Source organism: Ornithodoros turicata, chromosome 7 (assembly GCF_037126465.1).
Source record: "Ornithodoros turicata isolate Travis chromosome 7, ASM3712646v1, whole genome shotgun sequence".
NCBI classification, from domain to species: Eukaryota; Metazoa; Arthropoda; class Arachnida; order Ixodida; family Argasidae; genus Ornithodoros; species Ornithodoros turicata.
The window spans coordinates 18,839,200-18,857,233 of record NC_088207.1 but is presented as its reverse complement, the minus strand read 5'-3'; the positions used below and the strand labels follow the sequence as shown (position 1 = coordinate 18,857,233).

General features: G+C 46.0%; 3 protein-coding genes across 5 annotated transcripts in view; 2 read left to right on the top strand and 1 right to left on the bottom strand.

Moving 5' to 3' along the window:
• LOC135400275 (uncharacterized) overlaps positions 1 to 8,283 on the bottom strand; it is a 61,045-nt gene extending 52,762 nt beyond the window's left edge. For all 3 annotated transcript variants that reach the window (XM_064632060.1, XM_064632061.1, XM_064632062.1), the window contains exon 1: positions 8,196 to 8,283. In XM_064632060.1, the coding sequence (XP_064488130.1) occupies positions 8,196 to 8,250 (55 nt within the window). In that variant the 5' untranslated portion in view covers positions 8,251 to 8,283. The remainder of the gene's footprint in view (positions 1 to 8,195) is intronic.
• Positions 1 to 18,034, top strand: part of LOC135400514 (uncharacterized) — a 374,312-nt gene that overhangs the window by 80,428 nt on the left and 275,850 nt on the right. The window lies entirely within an intron of this gene.
• LOC135399710 (uncharacterized protein K02A2.6-like) lies at positions 13,293 to 16,803 on the top strand. The gene has a single exon (XM_064631448.1). It carries the CDS (start codon positions 13,348 to 13,350, stop codon positions 16,801 to 16,803), a length of 3,456 nt encoding a protein of 1,151 aa, XP_064487518.1. The 5' UTR covers positions 13,293 to 13,347.

The following is an 18,034-nucleotide window of genomic DNA, read 5'->3' as shown; positions in this document are numbered from 1 at the left end:
TGCGGACTCCCTGCGTAGTCCAGTGGTTCCTGTCAAAGTTAAGGATTTTAATAGAAACAGAGACGAAAGTGTATTAGACTACCTGGATATAGCGTATGAATCTTTTGTTGGAGATGATGTTAACTCCTTGTGGTGTCAGTTTAAATATGCTTGCATGTTCTGCTTGGATAATTTTGTGCTGATAGGATTAAAAGGACAAACCGTCCCTATCCTTGGATGAATCGTGAATTGATTCACCTGAAAAGAAAGCTAGGGCGGTGCCGTCGGAGATCACCTGTTAATGAAGAACTCCTACGTCCACTAGAAACCGAGTTTCGAAATCGTCTGACTGAGGAGAAGCAGAACTTGTTTTCATGTACTCTTTCTAGTTTTATCAAGAATGACCCCCAGAAGTTCTGGAGGTACATTGGAGTGTCGAGGTCGAAAAATGTTGTTGAGTCAGTAAAGGTTGATAGTAGAATTGTTACTAATCACAGGGAGATAGCGAAAACTTTTAACAGTCACTTTCAGAGTATGTTTACTCCTCCTATGGTTTCGTCTAGCGTACCACTATCATCTGGTGTTGTTGCCCCTGACTTTATCTCCTACGAGGGCATTGTTGCCCTACTTCTTAATCTTAAAGATAAGTCTTCTTCTGGGCCAGATAATATACCGAATGCCTTTCTACGAAGATATGCCGAATCTCTGGGTCGTTTCTTATATACATTTTTTTCTGCTTCGCTTCAGTTTTCTGTTGTTCCTGATGATTGGCGAACTGCGCGTGTTATACCGGTTTTTAAGAAGGGTGATTCGTTGTGTATGGACAATTACCGTCCTATTTCGCTGACATGTACCTCCTGTAAGCTATTAGAACACATTTTAGTGAAATACATCACTGCTTTTCTTGTTGAAAATTACATTTTGACCCCTTATCAGCATGGTTTCCGAAAGGGACTTCCTACAACATCTCAACGTGTTAACATTGCGCACGATTTTGCTTCTGTTATGGACCAAGGTGGTCAAACTGGTGCTTTATTTCTTGATTTTAGTAAAGCGTTCGATAGGGTTCCTCATGACCGACTTATTGTTAAATTGATGCGCATTGGTTTGCCTATATGGATCATCAAATGGGTGCAGACCTACCTGAGTGATTTTTATGCAATTTGTAGATATTTCTGGTAGTTTTTCTGAGCGTCTACTTGTCTCATCAGGCGTTCCACAAGGCAGTGTTATAGGCCCATTATTATTTTTAATTTATATAAATGATGTGGTTGAACTGGTATCCAAATTAGATTATTCGCCGATGATTGTTTATTATATTGTTCTGTTCATTCTATGGATGACCAGGCTTTGCTCGATCGTAGTTTGAAGGCAGTATCCCTGTGGTGTGATGAATGGGGTATGATGCTGAACTATAATAAGAGTGTTTTGTTACGTGTAACCAACAAAAGGCAACCCATTCCATTCAACTACACTATTAGTAACACCACAGTTGCTCAGGTCTCAGAATATAAATACTTAGGCGTCATTTTTACGTCAGATTTAAAATGGTCCAAACATACATCTTTAACGTGTTCTGCAGCTATGCGAAAGCTCGGATATTTGAAGCGAAAATTACGAATCCGTCTGAAGTGAAGATGTTGTCTTATAGCTCCTTAATTAGATCAAAACTTGAATACGCCAGCATTGTATGGGACCCGCATACGAAATCAAAGTACTCAAAGTACGAAAAAAAGTACTCAAGGCGGGACTCTCCTTCCGTCCTTATGTCGAACGCAAATATTCCAACCTCACTGAAAAGGAGAAAAAATGCTCGTTTAAAATTTTTCTTTCAGATATTTAAGGAAAATATCAGATTAGACTCCGGATCGTTTCTGCTTCCCTTGCAGCGCGCTCCTCACGTCATCATCATTGAACTCGTTGTCTTTTGATGTTGCAAACTGTACAATTAACCAATTTGAGGACGCTGTTTCCGAGTTGTGTGATTAACAACAGTAGTTTTGTATATTCTTGTTATTCCCCTCCTGCTTGGGCAGTGCCCGCAGTATCATGAAATAAATAAATATATGTCTTCTCAACAAGTCACATTCTTGCCATTTATTGCCTGTCACGTATGTGGGAAAGGCGAGCTCGTCAAGCCACTATGGTGGATTTTCTTTTTCGCTGTTCCCTCCAGACTTTCATTTTTGTAACTATCTTAAATGAAAGAGCAACTAACTAAATAAGAAATAAGCATAATTGATCTCTCAGAATTGATCCCCTCCTTGTAATTTTTCTACAGTTGGAAATTGGGAGTCGGAGCAGTCACCTACAACGAGTCTTTTGTGGCGGAAATCATGTAACGCCACCACCAGAGGGCGCTTTTACCATAATGCTATTTCTGTTCAGGTTCGATAATATAGGTTAGGAGAAAACGTTGGTCGAAAAAGTAGGAAGCAATCGAGCTGGTGTAATGGACTTACATATCCCTTATGTGAAGAAGTGAGTGAAAGGAACAATAATGGTGAACGAGTAAAGAGCACTTTTTTTTCCTCCGTGTTAGTGCGGTGATGCAGCTATGGCTACGAGCGGTGTGGAGACGTGAACAGATGGAGAGATGACAGCAGAAAGGAGTCGGCGACAGGGTTTGCATGCGTCGTGGAATGACTTCAGGGGGAATTGAGCCACGTGTTTTTAAATTTGAATGAATGTTATACAGGTTTTTTTTATACAGATTTTTCATAACAAAATCTATAAGGGCTATAGACATGCTGTTTTCACTTCTATCATCTGTGGGCCGGCGGACGTTCTTGGCCATATGTTGCTCGACCGTCAAATGATTAATTACCTAAAAATCGTTAATTAACTTTTTAATTATAAAGGCTACGAAGTTGTACAAATGCTATTCCTTTCGGTGACCTGATATCATAGCCGTTTTCAGAACAAAAATCCGTTCGGTAGATCGCCCGCAAAAAAATTCGTGAAGGAACACCATTTTTTTCTTTATTTTGTTCATTGCACATCTTCGGAGACCCGTCTTTCCTTCACCCCCAATGTGAGAGGATGAAAGAGCACACCGTCGCCGCTTGCGCCCTGGAAAAAGATTAACAGAAAATGCAACCCAAGATAACGGCAGTTCCGATAGGGTCACCCGATACATGTGTTTTTGTTTTGTTTCCGCAAGTTAAAGCTCATCTTCGACGCATGAGGCGGCACTGTGGCGGCATCTTCGACGCACGTGCACCTTTACCATCTCACATTGGGGGTAAACCAATGTGTCCCCGAAGATGCGCAATCAACAAGATAAAGAAAAAAAATGGTGTGGTGGTCGCCGAAAGGAACAGATGTTCTCATTGGGACAACTTCGTAGCTTTTATAATTAAAGTTAATTAACGATTTTTAGGTAAATAGTCATTTGACGGTTGAGCAATATATGGCCAAGAACGTCCGCTGGCCCAGAGATGATAGAAGAGAAAAGCAGCATGTCTATAGCCCTTATAGTTTTTTATGAAAAAAACACCCTGTATGCACATTGTATGACGATATAATACAATGTGTGGGGCCCAGTGCCAAAGCTGGGATGGCACCTGTCAGGAGAATCTGGCGGGAAACCCAGGGAAAGCCAGCACTGGCAGTTGAAGGGTTTGAATCTACCGCTACTCGAACACGTCACTCGTAAAGAAGCTACGCCAAGCGCACTAGGTGAATCACTAAAAGTGATCTCACCTGCCAACACTGTAGCCATGGCCTTTTCACTGAAGTCATTTCACAAGTACCCATTATCCCCTGCTGGATCGCCCATCACATTTGTCTCAACCTGCCGTTACTTGGGTTTTGCCGTTGACCGAGGCTTGACTTGGTCTCCTTACGTTAAGACACTTGTTGCCAAAGCTTCAAGCCTGGTTAACGTCCTTAAGCGTGTCGCAGGTGCGTCCTGGGGCCCCTCCTGCCGTGATCTCCACCGAGTCCATACGGCTCTTCTCTTGGGCACGCTGCGATATAGCCACCCTATCCTCCACTTAATCAGCCCCACTCAAGACGGAGAGCTTTCTCAGCCGTCAAGCCCGCAGCCCCCGTGTCCGCCTAGGGGTCCCTCGGACAACGGAGACCTACTCCGTCCTCGCAGGAGCTAGAGAACACGCGATTCCTACTCTACGGGACTCAACCACCCTGCGCGTATACGCCCGCTGTCTGACCCACCCTTCCCGTCCCCTTTGTCAGATTGCAGAAAGCTGCCTTGCTTCCGCCTTCGGTACTGTCATCTCCTGCCCACGACATTTACTCCCTCCTTTGCGCCACCTATGTGGAGCCTTGAACGTCCCGTCATTCAACCTGCAATCCCGGACCTTCCTCGAACACACGAAGCTCCTCCATCAGTAACCCATCAGCTCTCCTTGGCACAGATCAACCCCACCTACCCTTGCTGTCTTCACAGATGCATCTGTGATGCGTGACACCTCAGGGGCAGCCTTTTACGTCACCAGATACGGACCACGAACAAGCCTACAGGTTGCCCTCTTCCTTTCCTTTTCTTTTCATCTTTGTATTTTCCTTTTCTTTTCTTCTTTGTCTTTTCCTTTTCTTTTCTCCTGTCTTCTCCTTTTCTTTTCCCTTTGTCTTCCCCTTTTCTTTTCTCTCCGGGTGGATTTAAGAGGTCCGGGATTTGCCAGACCCTTTTCTTTTCTTCTCTTCCTTTTCTTTTCCCTTTTCTCCTTTTTTCTTCTCCTTTTCTTTTCTTCTTTTTCTTTTCCTGTTCTATTCTTCCCCCATTTTCGTTTTTTTTTAATGGCAAGCCGACCTCCGTCTGGCTGACCTTTCCCTTCTTTATCTAAATAAACATATTCCCCTCCCCACTAAAAGTTGGGGCAGTCGGTAAAGTGCAGAGCTGCCACTAGACGAAAGACGAGACGAACAACACAACCAGCTCACTCGAGAGTGAAGTTTATTGGAAACACACGCTAATGACCCAACCAAGAAGTGCTACAAGACGAGTCATGTGGCGGAGTGTATGTTGACCAGCATGTGCTTGAACCTCGACGAACACTGTTCCTTAGTGCATCGCAGCATTCCTTCTGGCAGTCTGCACGTACATTGTCCCAGGTGCATTGACCTGAGTTAGCGAGGATGTCAGTAGAAGGGGTGTTTAAAGATCGAATCGCCAGAGAAATTTTGGAGGCATTCTTGATGACACGTAGTGAAAATAACCCCGTGAGAAGCCCAGCTTACATCAAGCTGAGCGCCTCAGAGATGGGGTACCTGCAGCAGATTACGCCTTGAGTTTTAGTTCAGGCTCCTTGCGTGGAGCACGTGCGGGTTCTTCTCCACATGGTCTGCTATTTGGGTGTACGGTTGTTCCACGGCGTAGGCCTCATCTTGAGGCATCCCTTCGTTCTGTCATTAGTGCGTGTTTCCAATAATCTTCAGTCGCGAGTGAGCTGGTTGCGTTCTTCGTCTCATTTTTCGTCTAGTAGTACCTCTGCAGATATGGCACTTGGTAAAGGAATGAAGGTTGTACCACGAGGGAGCCAAAGCCACAGATGGCAGGCTAGTACAGCTTGATCTCCGGATTATATCGGCCGCCTCGTAAACGATGGGGCACGAGTTCTCTTTGATGCAATGAAGAACGCGACATGGAGCGCATTTACGTCGGTACGACAAAAGCGCGTTATGTTCTCTTATCACACCTTACTCGCACCAGTCCTCTCCTGCGTATTGGCTGGCATGGCTTTGTGAGAGAGAACTTGCTGCGAAACCGATACGATGTGCTTCTGTCGCGTTCACGTAAATGTGCGCACCTGCCTCATATTAGACGAGGAGGAACGCAGAGTAGGAATTCGCGTGCCTACATAGCACATAATAGAGTTCCTTTTTTTCTCCCTGTTAAAAATGTCCATACACATTTCAATCTCGTCTGGCAGTTTCCTTTATGGCATTGCAAGATTACAAATGAATTCCACGCACCCACAAACTATCCCCTATATCTACGTACACACACACACAAACACATAAATGGGATGATGATGTGGTGGGTCATTCTCCGCCGTTATGGTGGTACAACGCCCCGATTGCGCTTGTGGAAGGGATGAGAAAGTGATGATGACGGAAAGGTGTCCTATTAGAGTTCGTCCATTAATCCAGTGCTGGACCGGACATCAGGCTTCGAAAATTACGGATTATAAACACTCGAACAAGGAAATTTTCTGAGCAGAGCATGAAACCGAAATTTTTCTTTGTTGGTTCCGGCTCAGCTCCAGCAGGACACACTTATCGGTTCCGAAACGATCCAAGATGCTCTAAACCGGTTCCAAGCCGGTTCGTTGCAGCAGGTATGTGCCCTAAATAAACGACAGGAAAGTTCCGGAAGCTTTATTTCTCTTCGCATTTTCTAGCGTAACAGTAAAGGTAGCCGCAGGTTCGTATTAGTACTCTGTTGCATCCCCGAACGGCCTTCAACCAGATCATCTTTTTACTTTAAAAACGCTTCAGGTATGAGCTTCCCTATGCGTCCAACGTGCTGGCCGCAAAGCTGTATCAAGACCGCTTGTCCCGCGAAACCGAAACTATACAGCGGAGTTGTCCAACGTTGTCTTCACAGATTCGAAATGCATCTATGCATTTCCGCTTATATTGGAGAGTCATGTCGCAAAAAAATGTCGTATGTAACGCGGTAAGATCGCGGCGGCCTTTTTGGGTTCGGTGCCGGTTCGGTTCCAGCAAAAAATAACGGTTGTTTTCGGTTTTCGGTTCCGGTTCGGGTTCGGTTTGATGCTCTAGTTCTGAGGTTCACCACGTCGAGACAAACTTGCCAAGTAACTAATTAGAAGTAATTTAATTACTGTAATAATTGCGTACCAAGTGATTAATTACTTCCAGAGCTACATTCAATATTGTAACTGTAATTGAATTGTTTTTGCGAATAACTTGTAATGCACTGGGAATTACTTTTGCAGCTATTTTATATGCGTGCATGGTTGGGATACAAACCCATCACAAATGGGGGAGTTGAAGAAAAGGTACAAACTGCTGCCATCTTCAAATGCCACCATTCAAGTGAAGTATGCAACTGAGCGTTGTGCGGCTTGTGTTCTGTTTGTCCCTCTATATTTAGTTGCCTCATCCACTACACCGTCCCATTTCAAATGTTGAATCGCTTCGCAATGCGTGCCATTTTTACTCTGTCACGAAAAACTGGATACACAGAATTGACATGTACGGACGCACCGTGTGTGCAGCAATCAAAGCCGGGACGTCAAAGCCACGTTCGTCGTCAGCATATGGTTGGCTGGCATGGCTGTCCACCAATAAGGATCTCCTTCCAGGTTCAAGACAGACCGCGTCCATATGACAACTTAAAACAACCATATCGATGATATATTAAAAAAAAACTGAATGAGAAGATATAACAGGAGGTTAGAAGTGATCTTATGTGAATATTTAATTTTTTTTTATTATTTTTGAGTATGGCAGGAACAAAGCTGCAGTACAATAGGAGGAATAAGTTGAATGGCAACTCGCTTGGAGCTTCCATGAAGTTTAATGCTTGTTTACCCAGCAGTGCTCTAACGGAGTATCTGTTCCCTCTAGGTGGTATACTGATTACGAGAAGCCGTGGCAGCAAAATGAACAACAAAATTTAAGAATGTCTTGGCCCTGAAGGATAGTGGGCCTTATAACCTCACGTACAAGAATAGCCCATTTGCAAAAGTTCCAGGGAGCAGCGCGCGCCTTGGGAAAGCATGCCGGGAAATGCTGTGCAAAAGGACAGCGACGGTGCATACACTAGTACGACGACGACGACGATCGGAGACGATAGCAAATCGCTGTCGTTTTGCACAGTTTGCTGTCGTTCTAACCGAGTTGTAACTCTTATTTCGCATTGCAACTGCTATTTAATTACTATATGAACATGTAATGCAGTTACTTTACGAAAGTAGTTGTTACAGTTTTCATCGAGACCACTATATTCAGCCCAATCCAGTTCTTGTCATGATCTTGTGCTCCGAACTGTGATTTGTGTGTTTATTTTGCATCATGAGCTGATGATCATTAGCTGGCAGCCTATATTGATGAGGGCCGTGTAAAAATAATGACCTTAGTATGGTCGGGTAACGTGGCCCCTTGCCTATAGGTTTAAATGAGTTGGCTACCAGCTCATTATGTGCGAACCGTTGAAAACGTGAAGGAAGCACGTGCAACACTAGTAGAGATACGACACCAGTAGAAGTAAAAATAGTTACCGAGCCAGAAGCATGCGAGGAAGGCCAGCAAGCCAACGACAAACGAGGGATTCATTTTCCTGTCTCGAATTCGAGTGTGGCTAATTTGCCGCCTAACCCAGTTCATATATGCAATATTGCAATCATAATTAAAGAACGTACCATAATGTCAAATACTGCATTCTACGAAAATTATGAAGGACAAACACCTTTACGGTTTCTCGTTAAATGTGCAACACAATGCGGGTTATCAGTCATGCGAAGGTGTTACGTGTAACGAATTTCTTCCACATGGGTGTTTAAGAAACAGCCTAATCACTTGAGTTTCTGGGAAGCGGGCCCCTAAGCTGATTGCAATGACCTACGACTTCTTTCTTAATTAGGGGAGTCAGATTCAAATTGTATCCTAGCTATTGTTGTTCGAATGTTTCATGTATCCTCTCAGATGGCGTGACCTCCAAACCAGTAGACCTGTGATATTTCACTTAACCTTTTGTCTACTTAAAGCTACGGTTCGTGGAATTAAAATGGACACAATACGTGCAATAGTGCGGCATCATATCATACAAATGTGCAGTTTATGAAAACCATATTGACATGAGCATGTATGTCCGTGCGCAATTCAAAGTGCCGCGACGGCGTACCATGTATTATACCCTGATGACACCTGAGCGGTATTGGTCTCAATCAGTAAACATATTAATGGGGAATTTTAGTGTGTCTAACGATACGTGGCCTGACCCATATAAACCCCGAAAAATGAAAACGAATTATGAGTCGAGGGGCATATCGGTGTCCTCCCACTCATCAAGTTTAGTTTTCAGCTACGAAATGTTATCCGATAGGTCCGATACGACCGATACGAATACCATGCGTAACGTCACATAGCTGCAGAAACGTCAACTCGAGTGACTCATACATTAATCTTACAGCACAGAATACATTTAAAACGGCTCGTCTTGGAGTACTTTCGATTGTGCGTTGGTTTGGAATCTTAAAAATGACTTGTTCGTTTGTTTGTAAGGAAAAATGACTATATGACATATTTGAAATGACTTATGACTTATAGGAAAAATATTACTTATTTGTGCACAAAAAAAAAACAATTCATGTACGCATGGCTTTGGTACATATTACACAGGTTGTGTTTTATTCGTTACAGATTTTGTATAAAAAGGCTATTAGTGCAACATTAATTTCATTTTCACAAGTGTGTTATATGTCCAGGCGGATATCCCGTAGGACGGCGTATGCAACCACTGCACGACTAATTAGCAAAAATGTATTCATTAACTTATTAATTACATGTTTCTGGGAAACGTAACATGTCAGAATTGGAGCCAGTCATTATTCAAATTCATCGTCCTTATTGAACACCATGAGAAGCGAACGTACTCGGAGATATAAATTGCCAAATTTCACTATGCAAATGAGAACTGCACACTGCTCGAGCGCACAAAGCACAACGACAATCCACGTGAGAGGCCCACGTGCTTTGGAGCTATGGATCGCACGGTAGACCGGTTCCGCTGGCCTCAGGCGCTTTCAGACATATATGTCGACGCAGCTCCCTTAGAAGTTGGCCCAGGGCGCACATTCCCCAGGGCGTCAGTCTTGACGTTGCCCGTCACTGTGAGGCCGACAACGACAAGCCCTTTCACCATCACCACCACCACCACAGCACTCCGACCTCGATAGGGTCGTTTCTGCGCAGGAAAAGCACATAGTTCTAGTTTCGTCTCATCTGAAATTTCACAATTTATATCAAAGTACGCTCGCTTCACAGGGTGTTTAATAAGGACGGTGGATTTGAAAAATGACAGGCTCCAATTCTGATAAATCGCATTTCCCAGAAAACATCTAATTAGTAATTTAATTAATGAATTTAAGCTAATTAGTCCAGTAGTTGCATATTCACTGGCCGTTTCGTTCACTCTTCGTTCGTTTCTACGCTAAATCTATACTAACTATTACGCTACCCTCTATATACGGTCAACCCATACCGGCCGACTGCGCTGCGCTGCACGAACAAGACGAGTGGAATTCCCCAAATGATCATGTTGGAAACATACGAATACCGTACGGTAGGGGTGATTTAGTTAGGTAGCAAAGGCAAGCAAAAAAGTCCCTGAAACACTGTCCATGGCGCGAGCGATCCTGGGGGTTGGTGGCAGAGGTACGATCGTAAACAAAAAATATTTACGGCGTGCGCATGGTTTTTGTGTGTACTAAGTGTATTCATAATTTCAATACAGCTAGGAAAAACTATCTGTTGCCCCACTCGTACACATACACGATATCAACTACCACCCGAATGCGTTTACATGTCTTGCTCCCTGATCATGTATAGACCTAACAGTAGGTTTGTTTATCCGTCCATCCCTGTAGCCGTACCATGTGTCCGTGGATCGTAACACGGTGTCCGTACACTTCTTGGGTTAAACAGGAAGTCGCATTCACATTTCGAAGCTGTACACCAAGATTAATTCACACGAATATCGAATTTATACCTGCCACTAAACCTCACTTAATTTATTTTTCACTGTTCTTGTCTCTGGCCTCTCGTATTGTTGGCCTGGATGATTGGTATGGTTCGGCCAGTAGTATGGAATGACCACGATTATCCGGAAACACACAACTGAGTCAAAACACGATTTAATTAGCAATTAGAGCTAATTGGGACCCCCACAGTAATCAGCACCCTCCAGAGAGTCACCACACTAATTGGGTAGCATCTAACTCGTGTCTGTGTGTTTCACGATAACTGTGGTCATAAAAAAGAAAAAATAGATAGAAATAGAGTGGAGAGAAACAATTTATTTGAAAATCAACGATGCCGTGGTGAAGAAACCGCTCCGGAACGCCCGAGTGACCAGCGCCCGCCATGTTGCTTGTTGGCAGCCGGTAGTTGCAGAGATCGATGACAGGTGGCTACCTAGTTGCAAGGCATCACACCAGATGGTGCCACCATCATAGGTCTATGCGAGAAAGACAGAGAACAAGATACTAGCTGCAGGTAAAATTGCAACACTGCTCAACAAGTCTAGGCATGCCAGAGCGCTTGGAAAAGGCCTAACCGCTACTGCAAAGCAGCACGGAGAAAACAGTACACATCGAGGAAAATGCTTAGGCCGACCGGTTAGGCCTAACCACAGCATAACCACACAACACTACGAAAGTCAACAGCTAACACAAGACGACAACCACAAAACGCTAGGCTCACAACGGTAAACGTGCATCAACACAGAGAAAAGGCTTGGTACGCTACGGGTCACTGCTAAACAAGTCGTGTAACTCGCATGCTTTCTTACGCATCCCACAACACCCTGCGCTTCATGAACCTTGTTATACTTTATGTGACCCTTCTCATAGCTTCTTACTAGGCTATGCCGCTCTGAAGCATTGAGATGACGAAGGGTGATCGTGGTGGCTGCAGTGCTTTCAAAAGATGAAACAGTCGTTCCACGCTGTTCTTACTGGCTTTGTATCGAGTCTGACAAATCCGACAGACCCGGAGTGCATTTTTCAAGAACGTTTGAAATGTAAGTATGTGCTATATTGGTTGCACATATCCCCACCACATATTGAGTCTGTATATCAGTGTACAGACTGTCGCACCGCCAGGCGACTCTCCTGTGATCACTGCACCAGTAAGCACTTAACATCGCTGTGTTGCCAGAACCGTCAAGAAACGCACCTATCATCCATGAAGATACCCGCAATCTCATACACTCAATGTGAAGGTGTCTGCTTCATGCCATTCACCGACACTAAACCAAAGAGTCATTTCACTGCAGTCAACCTCTCTGCTGTTCATGGTAGTTTGACACCCTCCCAGTACCTGATGGCTCCTCAGCTCAGACACATCAAAGGGTCCAGCTTGAAACACCGAAAAAACATAGAATGGGTGATTCGACCAAGAAGCCTGTGCTCGCCGAGCGTGTGCTCAGAACTGTCAAATGCTTCAACTTGAAGAACGGCTATGAATTCCTCGACCGGAACGACACCCACGAGGACGTCTTCGTTCATCACACGGCCATCACTCGCAACAACCCACAAAGTGTAATTCACAGCTTATGCGATGCAGAGGTGGTCAAACTTGACGTCGTTCTTGGAGAGAAAGGTCGCGAAGCTGCCAATGTGACTGTGCCCGATAGAGAATCCGTTCCAGGAGATCCGCATGATGCAGCCTGGCGTCGTTTAAATAGACGCTGCTTCGCCAGACCACGTCGCTCAATGTCCCGCAGAGGACCACCACCACAAAAAACGAAGGACCTTCGCAACATCAGGCGTCTCCTACCACAGCGTTCAGAACCCACACCGAGATCTTTTAACCAAAGGTTCTACCGTCGCCTTAGAGGTATACCACGAAACACTCTTCAAAATGACCTTGGCAGAGCATATGAGTATGAAGACCATGACATCAAAGACCAGCAAGTTAAAATGTAGACCACCAAAGAGGTACTCTGGCGTGTACTTTAAGCGTCATCGCAGACGATCAGGAAGCGAGCATGACCATGTAGAGAGCTGTTAGCGGCGAGCGCGACCTACAGGGGGCGCTCTAACAGTCACGTGATCCGCCGGTAGTGTGGAAACAGCGGGATCCGTATCTGCAGTAGTGGCTGCGTTTGGTCATTGTATCGGTATCGTCATCACCATGACGGTACAGCCCAGCGCGAGCTGAATAAACACTTTGTCTTCGTCTGGTACACGATACATGGTGTCAGAAGTGTCCTTCGTCCCACGTTTCGAACGCCGAGATCATGGAAGGCCTGCGAGCTCCAGCAGGACTCAGTTTCGCAGGCAACGTCGCAGAGAACTGGCGTCGCTTCAAGCAAAGGCTCCAAGTGTTTATGACTGCCACCGAGCTTCCACAACAGCCGGGGGCAGCAAAATCATCGGGACGCTCTGACGCGCAAAAGGTAGCGTTGCTTCTTCACGTAGCGGGAGAAGAGGCACAAGAAGTGTATCAAACTTTAGCCTTCCGGAAGGCACATCATTTAACGAGGCGCTCCGGAAGTTCGAGGATTATTGCATACCTAAGAAGAATGAGACCTACGAAAGGTATAAGTTCAGGATACGAATGCAGGAGGAGGGTGAGACTTTCGAAGCTTTCTATCGCGATTTACGCATTCAAGTAAAGTCATGTGCATTTGCTACGTTGGAAGATTCAATGATCCGAGATCAAATTGTTTATGGAATTACAAACAAGAAACTGCGCCAACGGCTCCTCAGAGAGACTGACTTAACCGTGGATAAGGCAGTTACTATGTGCCGAGCGAGTGAAATAGAGACACTTCGCAGCCTCACGTTCGAAGAAAAAGAGAAGGGGGTTGACAAGGTAAATGCAGCGCGGAACTGGACCCGAGAACAACACAGTGACCGGGGTGCGGATCGTCGGTGCGGGAACTGCAACTTCGTTCATCGTCATGGCACCTGCCCTGCTTTTGGAAAGATTTGTCGACGTTGCCAGAAGTACAACCACTTTGCTTCCTACTGCCGAGCAGCAGTGAATGACATAAGTGCCGCGCCTGTTGAGGACAGCATAGAAGAGTTTTCCGTCCTCGAGATCGGCAGCTGCACATCGCAAGGGCCAGACTGGATCATCTCAGCACATGTATCCGGACATCCTATTTCCTTTAAGGTTGACACCGGAGCACAGGCTAATTTGCTGCCGAGATCCTGGGTGCAGCGAAATGTGCCCAGCGCCGAAGTTCGGCATACCAGCGCGAGACTACGAAGTTACAGCGGAGGAGTAATCGCACACTGTGGGGTCACTACGCTGCAGATGGCATATAATGGGAATACGGATCCCGTGCAGTTCTTTGTTGCAAAAAAAGCGCGGACACCAATCCTCGGCCTCTCAGCATGTGAACAATTCAAACTCATCAGCCGAGTTGGCGCTGTGCTTCAAATGACTGACGAAGGAAGAAAGATGTTGAACGACTTCCCCCGTGTTTTCCGGGGCCTGGGGTGCGTCAACCGAACGTACAAAATGGAGCTTAAAGAAGGGACGGTTCCTGTGGTACAGCCAGCTCGTCGAATACCGCATGCTCTTCGACGACCGGTAGAACAGGAGCTTCACCGCCTGGTTGACGCAGGAATCCTAAGGAAGGCCGACGGCCCAACTGACTGGGTTAGTCCAATGGTCATAGCACGAAAGAAGAACGGACAGCTGCGACTTTGCCTGGACCCGAGGCGCATAAATGAGCACTTAAAACGGGAACACTATCAGTTACCAAAACGAGAGGACATCCAAGCGGAACTTGCCGATGCGCGGGTTTTTTCCACCTTAGACGCCAATTCGGGATATCACCAGATTCCCCTCGACGAAGAAACCGCCAAGATTTGTACTATGGGCACGCCGTTTGGACGATATCACTACCTCAGGCTCCCGTTTGGTATATCATCAGCCCCCGAAGTTTTTCAGCAGACTATGGCCAACATATTTGAAGGATTACTCGGTGTTAGAGTCTACATCGACGACATTCTAGTCTGGGGTAAGACGCAGCAGGAACACGACGAACGCTTACGCGCGGTACTGATTCGGGCACAGGAGCAGCACCTGACACTTAATCTGGAAAAATGCAAATTTTCCAGAACGGAAGTAGACTTTCTGGGTGACGTCATCTCCAGCGAGGGGATAAGACCCAGTCCGCAGCTCATCAGCAGTGTACAAGAGTTTCCGCACCCAACTGACAAGAAACAACTACATCGATTTCTAGGACTGATAAACTACTTTGGAAAGTACATACCAGACCTAGCTACAAAAACAGAACAACTGAGAGCCCTGCTCCGGGAAGACAGCATTTTTGAATGGAGCCGAGCGACTGAGAAAGAATGGTCGCATCTTAAGCAAGCACTCACTACGGCCCCTCTCCTAGCTCTGTTTGACCTGCACAAGCCCACTAAGGTGGCCACCGATGCATCGAGGGTAGGCCTGGGAGCAGCACTCTTTCAGAAACATCAACAGGGATGGCGTCCAGTGGCTTATGCTTCTCGGGTACTGTCTGAATCAGAAACCCGCTATTCCCAGATAGAAAAGGAAGCACTTGGAATTGTATTCGGCATGGAAAAGTTCCACGACTTCGTCTACGGCAGACAGATACTGGTGGAGACGGACCATAGACCACTGTTAGCAATTTCGAAGAAGGCCATCGGTGATATGCCACCGAGACTCCAGCGTTTTTTCTTGCGCTTGATGAGGTACGATTTTCAGTTGCTTTACGTCCCGGGAAAAAACTTGATCGTCCCCGACGTGCTATCACGGGCCCATGGAAATAACTCAGAGTCCGCCCATGTAGCCTGCAATGACGTCGAAGTCCATGCTATCGAGACTCGCAAGAGCCTTGTTAGTGAAGCAACAGCAGCACGAATAGCCCTTGAAACTGCGAAGGACTCCACACTGCGTAACATTATGGAGCAACTGGAAAACCACCAACCCATCATGGGAGAGTTCAAGACAGTGCAGTCTGAACTGACCGTGGTTGATGGGCTTCTGTTCAAAGGCACGAAGGTTGTAATACCGACAAGCATGAGATCAGAGATGCTTCAGCGAATTCATGATGGACACCTCGGTATTAATAAATGCTTGACAAGGGCTCGCCAGCTGGTATTTTGGCCCGGTCTCAGCGGAGACATAAAGTCACTGATCAAACGATGTGCCACCTGCCAGGAGTTCTCTTACCAGCAGGCCCAGGAGCCATTAGTAATGAGACAAGTACCCTCCCGTCCATGGCAACGAATTGGAGTCGACTTGTGCCAGTACGCCAGAAAGTCTTTTCTAGTTGCCTACGATGCGTACTCGAACTTCCCGGAAGTTGAACAGCTAGACAACACGAGTGCACACACCGTGGTGGAAAAGCTAGGAAGTATATTCGCACGGCACGGGATTCCGTTGGAGGTGTGCACTGATAATGGCCCACAATTCACATCCCAAGACTTCCGTCAGCTGGCAAAGCTATACGACTTCACGCACACAACGTCGAGCCCGTATTTTCCAAGTTCAAACGGCTTGGCAGAAAAAGGAGTTCAAGTGGTTAAACGCATTCTACAGAAATCCATGAGAAATGGGGACGACTTTTGGCTCGGCCTACTAGCTTATCGCGTGACGCCACTTGAAGACGGAAGATGCCCGAGCGAATTGTTAATGGGACGTCGGTTGCGGTCCCGCGTACCGGACTTTTCGCAGGACGTACCACCACCAGTGTGGAAAAGGACGCAGCCACCCAAGCAATCTCCGGCATTAACGGCTCTACAGGAGGGGGACACAGTCCGCGTACGCGAAGGTAATCGCTGGGCCCTCAAGGCGAAGCTGCAGAGCCAAGTTGCCCCGCGGTCTTACAACGTGGTGACACAGGATTACCGAGTTCTTCGCCGTAACCGCAGGCACCTACTCAAAACGAACGAGCCATATCTGCCTGACCCAGAGGGCCCGGAATGGGACGACGACTTTGGCGAAGTTCCGGCTGGCGCGGCTACAGCGCCATCCGACAGTCGACCGTCGTCACCTGCTCTACACCACACACCTTCAGCGCCAGCCTCGACCTCCACAGGACAGCGTCCCACTCGGCAGAGACGACAACCCAACAGGCTGTGTTATGATGAAAACTTTAAGCAGCACAGCTGAACAGTTGAATGTGAAAAAAATAATAATACGCAGTATTCTTTTTTTTAACTTGTTAGCGTTTGAGGGGAGGATGTATCGGTATCGTCATCACCATGACGGTACAGCCCAGCGCGAGCTGAATAAACACTTTGTCTTCGTCTGGTACACGATACAGTCATGATTATGCAGTATTGCCCTGTTTTTAACTGTAGGTCGTCATCAGCTACGCATGGAGTCAACTTCCCAAACTATGGCCGAAACACAAAAAGTTTCTAACATCTGAATAATTAAGCTGGGAAACGGAAAGCAAGCGCCAGAAGCACTATGAGGCATGTTTTGAGCATTTCCCGAAGCGTACATAGGAATGAAATAAAAGGGAAAAGTTCTACTTGGTGGACAGAGAACTTCAACAATATGGTGCTCTTCGTTTCCCATCCAGATCCGAAACGTGGCTTTCTGAAACGAAATGTCGGGCCGTCAAGAAATGTACCCACGCAAATACTTGACAAGCCTCAATCAAAAAGCCGGCCTGAGAGGAGAAATCGTCATTGTGCTGCACTGTCAGATATGTTTTTGGGCGGTTTTATTTATTCTGGCTGTCGACCTTCCTATATGGTGGTTTGCCATTATCGCAGGATATAGATTACGTCTCACACCCGATGAAAACTGGTGTCACATCAGTCACATATCTCCAGCTATAGGAATAAAGGTGTTGCACTGCTGTATGGTTTTCAATGTAGAGTAGTTCGTGAACTTATATGTCGCGCTGTACAATACGGCAATAATAATATTAATGAAACAAACAAATACGAATACATACAAGTTCCTTCTTTAGCCTGAACGAAACCACTGTACACACACAAGATAACATTACATATGATCACGGATGTCAGCGTTGTACAGGTATGGAATATGCACATCCTCGAGGACTATCACTGTAGTGCTAAAGGGGGCGATCAAGCTTGCGCCTCACACAATTGCAGTCCTGTTGGTACCTGTTTAAATGAAAAAAGATGAAAACTGTTGACTCCTATCGGTACCACTGGAAAGTTTATCTGTATCAAATAACAGTATACTGGCTGCTAATGATCACTATCCTCAAATGTATTGTTACACGTTGCACTCATTCTATGAGGAACCGCTCTTTATCTTTCGATCCAATTCAAATTTTATGGTGCCCATGAGCAACCCGATTGGTCCGAGTAATTCTGCACCGCACCAAATACTTGCCGAGTACGGCAAACGAAACTAT

Coding starts and splice junctions, on each gene's coding strand:
- LOC135399710 (XM_064631448.1), top strand. CDS start 13,348: ATGATCCGAGATCAAATTGTTTATGGAATTACAAACAAGAAACTGCGC.